Consider the following 10,271-nt stretch of genomic DNA (forward strand, 5'->3'; position numbering starts at 1 on the left):
GACGCGCTGAAGGCTGCTATCAAAGCAACCTGGGCTTCCATAACAGCTCAGCAGTGCCACAGGCTGATCCCCTCCATGCCACGCCACATTGATGCTGTAATTGATGCCAAAGGAGCCTTGACCAAGTATTGAGTGCATTTACTGAACGTACATTTTAGTAGGCCAACATTTCGGATATTAAAATCATTTTTCAAGTTAGTGTTATAAAGTATTCTAATTTACTGAGATAATGACTTTTGTGTTTCATTGGCTGTAAGCAATAATCATCAACATTAACAGAAATAAACACTTGGAATAGATCACTCTGTAATGACTCTATATAATATTGGAGTTTCATTTTTTGTATTGAAGAACTGAAATAAATTAACTTTTTGATGATATTCTAATTTTTTGAGAAGCACCTGTATTTGCATTACGTTCTAAGAGAGATAACTTTTAATGTTTTCAATTACGGAGTTGTATGAGTACATATTTTTGCATAACAAGCTGAAGTGCAAATTGGTAACAGCTTTGAATACATAAAGCTTTTTGATTACTTATTATTTAATTTTTTAGTGTTCATGATGCAGGATAAATAATGATATAGTTTTATAGAATGTCATTGCGGATGCGATGATAACATATGCTATATGTGACTTTTTTAACTACGGTACATTTATTTTTTGCTACTTTAACAAATTTTTAGGGCAGTAAAACTGATATTTTTGTTTCAGTGCTTTTACTTTTTTTTAATACAAACATATGTTTTACAACATTTTTTAGTCCTCTAAGGAGACTGTAAAGGCAGCTGTACACATTAGACTAATATGTGCCAAACCTCTCTATGGGTTCGGACAATAGTCTAATGTTTTACATCTTGAAGAATTTAAACCTGCAAGGGCAAGGTCCCCTGCTTTCTGTACCAGTCTGTCATTATTAGATTATTCATCTCATTTCTATTTGTAATTTGTATGTATCCCCTCCTCATGTAGAGCACCATGAAATCAATTATGCTCTAAAAACAAATAATAATAATAATAATAATAATAATAATATAGGGGTACCGGTGAACTGATCATTAGGGAAGATGTTGATTAGGCATGTCTGATTTCAGATGGCCAATGGCATTATTCTCTCAGAGATAAGCCTCCGAACACCTTATGAACCAGCAGCTGCCTCATATAATACACAGAAGGGATTGGCCGAATGAGTGCTTATATGTATGGGAGAGTTGGCTGAGATGGCTGTCAGCTGAACGTACAGGCGAAGCACCACTTGGCTGACAGCTAGCTAATGTATATGGCCAGCTTAAAATTCAATGTTATGATCATATTAGACACAACAGTGCTGAATATGATAGGACTAGATGGTGGCCCGATTCTAACGCATTGAGTATTCTAGAATATATGTGTAGTTTATTTATGAAGATTTTAGAATAATGCAATGAATACACAGAATTCAGCTGGCCGGGTGCGACCAATTAGCGAAGCGTTGTTCAAATCTCGAGCCAATTCGCGGCCGGAGTACACCTGTCGCTGATTGTTCGCGGCCGGCCACGTAGTATATAGCACAGTCACGTAGTATATAGCACAGCCACATAGTATATAGCAGCCCACATAGCAAATAACACAGCCATGTAGTATATAACACAGCTCACGTAGTATATAACAGCCCACATAGCATATAACACATCCACGCAGTATATACCACAGCCCACGCAGTATATAACACAGCCCACATAGTGTATAACACAGCCCACGTAGTATATTGCCCAGCCACATAGTATGTAGCACAGCCCATGTAGTATATTGCACAGCCCACATAGTATATTGCACAGCCCACATAGTATATTGCACAGCCCACGCAGTATATTACACAGCCACGTAGTATATTACACAGCCCATGTAGTATATAACAGCCCACGCAGTATACAACACAGCCCATGTAGTGTATAACATAGCCCATGTAGTGTATAACACAGCCCACATAGTGTATAACACAGCCACGTAGTATATAACACAGCCCACGTAGTATATTGCACAGCCACGTAGTATGTAGCACAGCCCACATAGTATATTGCACAGCCCACATAGTGTATTGCACAGCCCAGTAGTATATTGCACAGCCACATAGTATATAGCAGAGCCACGTAGTATATTGCACAGCCCATGCAGTATATTACACAGCCTACATAGTAAATAGCACAGCGACGAAGTGTATAACACAGTCCATGCAGTATGTAACACAGCCACATAGTCCCACATAGTATATAGCACAGCCAAGTAGTATATGGCACAGCCACGTAGTATATTGCACAGCCACGCAGTATATTGCACAGCCACGTAATATATAGCACAGCCCACGTAGTATATAACACAGCCACGTAGTATATTACACAGCCCACGTAGTATATAGCACAGCCACGTATTATATTGCACAGCTGATGTAGTATATAACACTGCCCACGTAGTATACAACACAGTCCACGCAGTATATTGCAATGTGGGCACCATATCCCTGTAAAAAAAAAGAATTAAAATAAAAAATATACTCACCCTCCGATGGCCCCCGGATCCAGCCCAGGCCTTTCCCGCTCCTCGTGCGCCGCTCCGGTCCCAAGCGGCAATAACACGTGATGATGTAGCGGTCACACAGACGGCTATGTCATCTCCGGTCATTGCCTCAATGCATTCTGGGGACCGGAGCGGCGCGAGGAGCGGGAAAAGCCTGGGCTGGATACGGGGGCCGTTGGAGGGTGAGTATATAATGATTTTTTTATTTTTTTTTTATTATTTTTAACATTATATGTTTTTACTATTGATGCTGCATAGGCAGCATCAATAGTAAAAAGTTAGTCACACAGAGGGTTAATGGCAGCGTTAATGGACTGCCTTACACCGCGTTATGCCGCGGTGTAAGGCAGTCCGGTTAACGCTATGTGGGCGCTGACTTGGGGGGGAGTAGGGAGGGGGAACTGACTGCAGGGGAGGATCGAGAGGCCAATTCGCGGCTGGACTGTGCCCGTCGCTGATTGGTTGCGGGATTTCCGTGATAGACAGACAGACAGACAGACAGATGGAAGTGACCCTTAGACAATTATATAGTAGATACTATCATTACAATGTCAGTACGTGACTGACATTCTATCAGGACTTGCTCCGGCAAAGTGAACCCTCTTTAATCCCATCAGCCCAGCCCACTGCTAGGATCTACAAGAATGCCAGTCCTAGAACTTACAGCTAGAGCCTGGTTGTGCATATTATTTGAACTCCATGAGCCGATCGCAGCGGTACATAAGTTGTACTGTGTGATCAACATGTTGGATATATCTTTCATAGAGCACTAAGTGAACTGTGCTAATGATGGATATATGCAATGCTCAGCATTTATGTATATGCTAAGCAGATTTGACAAAAAAAAAACTTTAGCTTCCTTTCAGAATCAACATTTTATATGGGATACCATACTACAAAATACTCCCACAATGGTGGGCCATTGACTGCAAACAAGATTTATCATTTTGCACACCCAAAAAAGTAATTTTTTCAACAAACTCATTCAACTCTATGTTGCAAAAATTAGTACACCCCCAATGAAAGTCTTAGGAGCAAAGCTAAAGTTTAACCTACGAAATTCTAACAAGAAGTCAACCCCAGGTAAGTCTAACAATTCATTAAACAGATGTCAAGCAGACAGTTGACTATTTTATGATGTCAGCAATGGCACCACATGGAAGAGAAATGTTTCAAGACCTGAGAGAGAAAATATTTTTTTTACACAAGAATGGTGAAAACTACAGAAAGATAAACATAGCATTAGTTATCATTATCAGTCAGATTGTGGTAGCAAAAGTGATACAAAAACTTAAAGATGAAACTGGAACATCTCACAGAGAGGTCCAGGGCGATCGACCACAGAAGTTAACAGGTGTTTGTGAATGCACTATGTACATGAAACAATGTTTCTTTAAATCTAAGTACTAAGAAGCCATGTTAATGATAAGCACCCTGTACAACTGTGTATTGTGTTACTCGAAAATGTCATTCAGTGTTCACAAAATACAGTTGGCACAATAAACATAAACTTTATGTTATTAACAAGCACAATGATATTCACAGCGTAAAAGATTACAAACAAGCCTTAAAACGTATTCATCAAGGTTCTAAAAACATCTTCTTTACCCTCTGCCACTGCGTGTTCTGGTACAACTTCAAAGGCACATGGTGTTACTATGCAATTTAAGCACCAAAAAAATACAGTATCTATTCAATATAATATCTTCCTACCTGCTTTGTAGAGACGCAAGCTCTTCACCTGGTTTTCATTGGCAATGACAACCTTCCCTTTCTTCACAGAATTGCCCATTCTGAGGCAGTGGAACCATCACCAGTGACAGTTCCAGAATGAAGAAGACAGGATCTGCTGCCTCTCATCTGCTATCAAAACCGTTTGTGACCTTAGATACCACAATGATGAAGCAAAAAAAGACAAAGCCTTTGTCTTCTTTCTAGTGTTACATGTTAAAACTTTGCACCTCCCATCACAGCACGTCTGCTAGCACTACATTCTAAGAAAAAGGTAGGAGTCTTCTTGGAGAACCTGTATACTATTATCACAAGTGGCTGGGGACATGTTACTTGGCATCTGTCCTTTGGGGGTTGCCTTTTTCACTTAACACTGTTACATGTACTGTAGTCTGGAATCACACTAATAGGAGCCCTCTTTATTGCTCTGGCTTATAGTCATATCAGTTTAAATAATTTATTTTTTGTGTGTGGAGAGACCTCTGCTGGAACTTGTATGTCGGCGCAGCTTAAGTGTAAATACAGTGGGTACGGAAAGTTTCAGACCCCTTTAAATTTTTCACTCTTTGTTTCATTGCAGCCATTTGGTAAATTAAAAAAAAAGTTCATTTTTCTCATTAATGTACACTCTGCACCCCATCTTGACTGAAAAAAACATAAATGTAGTAATTTTTGCAAATTTATTAAAAAAGAAAAACTGAAATATCAAATGGTCATAAGTATTATTATTATCATTATTTATTACTATTATTATTATTGATTTATATAGCACCATGATTCCATGGTGCTGTACATGAGAAAGGGGGTTACATACATATTACTGATATCACTTACAGTAACCAAACTAACAATGACAGACTGACACAGAGCGGAGAGGACCCTGCCCTTGCGGGCTTACACTCTACAGGAGGGTGGGGAAAGAGACAGTAGTTTGGGGGGTTGCAGCAGCTCTGTTGGTGAGGCGGTAGCTCCGGTAGTGGTGAGGAGGCAGCGGGCAGGTTCCGTCTGAAGGATCCGGATGTGGTTGATAGTCGGACATGTTGGGGCACAGAATTTCAGAGGATGGGGGATAGTCGGGAGAAGTCTTGGAGGCGATTAGGTGTTGAGCGAATAAGTGTGGAGAGAAGGAGGTCTTGGGAGGACCAGAGATTATGTGAGGGGAGATATCGGTAAATTAGTTCAGAGATATATGGAGGAGACAAGTTATGGATGGCTTTGTAGGTCAGTATAAGTCATTTGAACTGGATACGCTGTGGGAATGGGAGCCAGTGAAGAGATTTGCAGAGGGGGGAAGCGGAGGAGTACCGAGGAGAGAGAAGAATTAGTCGGGCAGCAGAGTTAAGGATGGACTGGAGAGGTGCAAGGGTGTTATCAGGGAGGCCACCGAGGAGGGTGTTGCAGTACTCAAGGCGGGAGATGATGAGGGCATGCACAAGCATTTTAGTAGATTGACGGTTGAGGAAAGGATGGATTTTGGAAATATTTTTGAGCTGGAGGCGAAAGGAGGTGGAAAGACTTGGATGTGCGGTTTGAAGGACAGGGCAGAGTCAAGGGTTACTCCGAGGCAGCGGACTTCTGGTACGGGGAAAAGTGTGATGTCATTTGTTGTGATAGATCAGGTAAGTTGGATCTGTGAGATGGAGGAAAGATGATGAATTCAGATTTGTCCACATTGAGTTAGAGAAAGCGAGAGGAGAAGAAGGAGGATATGGCTGATAGGCACTCCAGGATTCTGGACAACAGAGTGGTGACGTCTCGGCCAGAGAGGTAGCTCTAAGTGTCATCAGCATAAACGTGGAATCCATGGGACTTTATGAGTTGTCCCAGGCCAAGTGTATAGATTGAGAAGAGCAGTGGTCCTAGAACAGAGCCTTAGGGGACTCCAACAGAGAACGGGTGGGATGAGGAGGTAGTGTGGGAATGGGAGACGCTGAATGTGAAAGGAAGAGAGAATCTGTAGTAGGAGGCAGTGGTCAACTGAATTGAAAGCAGAGGACAGGTCTAGAAGGAGGAGTATAGAGCACTCTCCGTTAGCTTTGGCTGTAAGTAGGTCACTAGTAATTTTGGTCAGGGCAGTCTCAGTGGAATGATGGGGACAGAAGGCAGATTGTAGATTATCTAAGAGCAAGTTAGACGTGAGGTGGGAGGAAAATTCAGCGTGGTCGTGCTGCTCCAGGAGTTTGGAAGTGAATGGGAGCAGCGATATTGGGTGATAGCTGGATATAGCAGTTGGGTCGAGGGTTGACTTTTTAAGGCTAGGTGTGACTGTTGCATATTTCAAAGCAGAAGGGAAGGTACCAGAAGTTAGTGATAGTTTGAAGAGATAGGTTAGGGATGGGATAAGTGTGGTGGTGAGGTTGGGGAGGAGGTGGGATGGGATGGGGTCTAGTGCACAAGTGGTGAGGTGTGATTTGGAGAGGAGACAATTAAGCTCCCCTTCAGTAATGTTGGAGAGGGAGGTATGGGGGAAGGGCATTGGTCTGGTATACAAAAGGGTTGTGGTGGTTGAACAATAAAGACTTGCCTTGTTTGGTTGATCTTATTTGAAGTGTGTGGCAAAGTCCTCAGCATTCAGACCCGTTGCTCAGTATTGAGTAGAAACACCCTTTTGAGCTAGTACAGCCATGAGTCTTGGGAATGATGCAACAAGTTTTTCACACCTGGATTAGGGGATCCTCTGCCATTCTTCCCTGCAGATCCTCTCCAGTTCCATCAGGTTGGATGGTGAATGTTGGTGGACAGCCATTTTCAGGTCTCTCCAGAGATACTCAATTGGGTTTAGGTCAGGGCTCTGGCTGGGCCAGTCAAGAATGGTCACAAAGTTGTTCTGAAGCCACGCCTTTGTTATTTTAGCTATGTGCTTAGGGTCATTGTCTTGTTGGAAGGTGAACCTTCAGCTAAGTCTGAGGTCCAGAACACTCTGGAAGAGGTTTTCATCCAGGATATCTCTGTACTTGGCCTCATTCATTTTTCCTTCAATGATAACCGGTCATCCTGTCCCTGCAGCTGAAAAACACCCCCATAGCATGATGCTGCCACCACCATGTTTCCCTGTTGGGTATGTATTGGGCAGGTGATGAGCAGTGCCTGGTTTTCTCCACACATACCACTTAGAATTATCACCACAAAGGTCTATCTTCGGCTCACCAGACCAGAGAATCTTATTTCTCATAGTCTGGGAGGCCTTCATGTGCTTTTTAGCAAACTCTATGCAGACTTTTACATGTCTTGCACTGAGGAGAGGCTTCCGTCGGGCCACTCTGCCATAAAGGCCTGACTGGTGGAGGGCTGCAGTGACAGTTGATTTTGTGGAACTTTTCACCCATCTCCCTACTGCATCTCTGTAGCTCAGCCACAGTGATCTTGGGGTTCTTCTTTACCTCTCTCACCAATGCTCTGCTCCCACGATTGCCCAAACTTTTTCCATTCAAGGATTAAGGAGGCCACTTAGGAACCTTGAGTACTGCAGAAATTCTGTTGTAACCTTGGCCAGATCTGTGCCTTGACACAATTCTGTTTCTGATGCCCTTGGCCAGTTCCTTTGACCTCATGATTCTCACTTGGTCTGACATGCACTGTGAGCTATGAGGTCTTATATAGACAGATGTGTGCCTTTCCAAATCAAGTCCTATCAGTTTAATTAAACACAGCTGGACTCCAATGAAGGAGTAGAACCATCTCAAGGAGAATCACATTGAAATGGACAGCATGTGACTTAAATATGAGTGTCTGAACAAAGGGTCTGAATACTTATGATCATGTGATATTTCAGTTTTTCTTTTTATTAAATTTGCAAAAATTTCTACATTTCTGTTTTTTTCAGTCAAGATGGGGTGCAGAGTGTACATTAATGTTAAAAAAAGAACTTTTTTGAATTTACCAAATGGCTGCAATTAAACAAAGAGTGAAAAATTTAAAGGGGTACTTTAAAGGGAATACTTTCCGTACTCACTGTATATGTACAAAACATATACTGCTCAAAAAAAATAAAGGGAACACTAAAATCCCACATCCTAGATATCACTGAATGAAACATTTCCGTTGCAAATCTTTATTCATTGCATAGTGGAATGCGTTGAGAACAATAAAACATAAAAATGATCAATGTAAATCAAAACGAATATCCCATGGAGGTCTGGATTTGGAATGATACTCAAAATCAAAGTGGAAAATCAAATTACAGGCTGATCCAACTTTAGTGGAAATGCCTCAAGGCAAGGAAATGATGCTCAGTAGTGTGTGTGACCTCCACATGCCTCCCTACAATGCCTGGGCATGCTCCTGATGAGACGGCGGATGGTCTCCTGAGCGATCTCCTCCCAGACCTGGATTAAAGTATCCGTCAACTCCTGGATAGTATGTGGTGCAACGTGACATTGGTGGATGGTGCGAGACATGATGTCCCAGATGTGTTCAATCGGATTCAGTTCTGGGGAACGGGCGGGCCAGTCCATAGCTTCAGTGCCTTTATATTGCAGGAACGGCTGACACACTCCAGCCACATGAAGTCTGGCATTGTCCTGCATTAGTAGGAACCCAGGGACAACCGCACCAGCATATGGTCTCACAAGGGGTCTGAGAATCTCATCTCTGTACCTAATGGCAGTCAAGCTACCTCTGGTGAGCACATGAAGGGCTATGCGGCCCTCCAAAGAAATGACACCCCACACCATTAATGACCCACTGCCAAACTGTTCATGCTGAAGGATGCTACAGGCAGCAGATCGCTCTCCACGGCGTCTCCAGACTCTGTCACGTCTGTCACATGTGCTGAATGTGAACCTGCTTTCAACTTTTAAGAGCACAGGGTGCCAGTGGCAAATTTGCCAATCTTGGTGTTCTGTGGCAAATGCCAATCGTCCTGCACAGTGTTGGGCTGTGAGCACAACCCCCATCTGTGGACGTCATCCACTCAGACCATCCTCATGGAGTCAGTTTCTAACCGTTTGTGCAGACACATGCACATTTGTGGCCTGCTGGAGGTCATTTTGCAGGGCTCTGGCAGTGCTCCTCCTGTTCCTCCTTGCACAGAGACTGAGGTAGTGGTCCTGCTGCTGGGTTGTTGCCCTCCTACAGCCCCCTCCACTTCTCCCGATGTACTGGCCTGTCTCCTGATAGCGCCTCCAGCCTCTGGACACGACGCTGACAGACACAGCAAACCTTCTTGCCACAGCTCGCATTGATGTGCCATCCTGGATGAGCTGAGCTGCTTGTGTGGGTTGTACAGTTCGTCTCATGCTACCACGAGTGTGAAAGCACAACCAACATTCAAAAGTGACCAAAACATCAGCCAGAAAACATTGATACTGAAATGTGGTCTGTGGTCGCCACCTGCAGAACCACTACTTTATTGAGTGTGTCTTGATAATTGCCAATAATTTCTATCTGTTGTCTATTCCATTTGCACAACAGCATGTGAAATTGATTGTCAAACAGTGTTGCTTCCTAAATGGACAGTTTGATTTCACAGAAGTTTGATTTACTTGGAGTTATATTCTGTTTTTTAAGTGTTCCCTTTATTTTTTTGAGCAGTGTAGTATGAAGAGCAATAACATAATTGTTTTTTTTTTCTAGAGACTCTAGTAAAAAATGTAATTTATACTACATGGTACCAAGAAGTATCGCTTCTCCTTGCGGAGAGTGACATGATAAGCATGTCGCGGTGAGGAGACTTAAAGCCGCAATGCTCCTCTGGGAAATATGCAAATTGTCTCTTCAAAGAGGAGATCCCTTGGCATCACAGACTTGGCCCTATCCTGGATCTCATCATACCTAGCAGACCGGACATTCAGCGTCTCCCACTCACACACCACCTCCTCACCTCGCCCCCTATCTGTCGGAGTCCCACAAGGTTCAGTCCTTGGGCCCCTGCTCTTCTCCATTTACACCTTTGGCGTAGGACAGCTCATAGAATCTCATGGCTTTCAGTATCACCTCTATGCTGATGACACACAGATCTACATCTCTGGACCAGATATCACCTCCCTA

At 43.0% G+C, this 10,271-nt stretch overlaps 1 protein-coding gene across 1 annotated transcript in view; it reads right to left on the reverse strand.

The window, feature by feature from the left end:
• TXNRD1 (thioredoxin reductase 1) overlaps positions 1-4,712 on the reverse strand; it is a 178,649-nt gene extending 173,937 nt beyond the window's left edge. Inside the window, exon 1 of the mRNA XM_069764223.1 lies at positions 4,266-4,712. Within this exon, the coding sequence (XP_069620324.1) occupies positions 4,266-4,344 (79 nt within the window). The 5' untranslated portion in view covers positions 4,345-4,712. The remainder of the gene's footprint in view (positions 1-4,265) is intronic.
• Positions 4,713-10,271: the final 5,559 nt, after the last annotated feature.

This window comes from Ranitomeya imitator, chromosome 4, assembly GCF_032444005.1.
Source record: "Ranitomeya imitator isolate aRanImi1 chromosome 4, aRanImi1.pri, whole genome shotgun sequence".
NCBI lineage: Eukaryota > Metazoa > Chordata > Amphibia > Anura > Dendrobatidae > Ranitomeya > Ranitomeya imitator.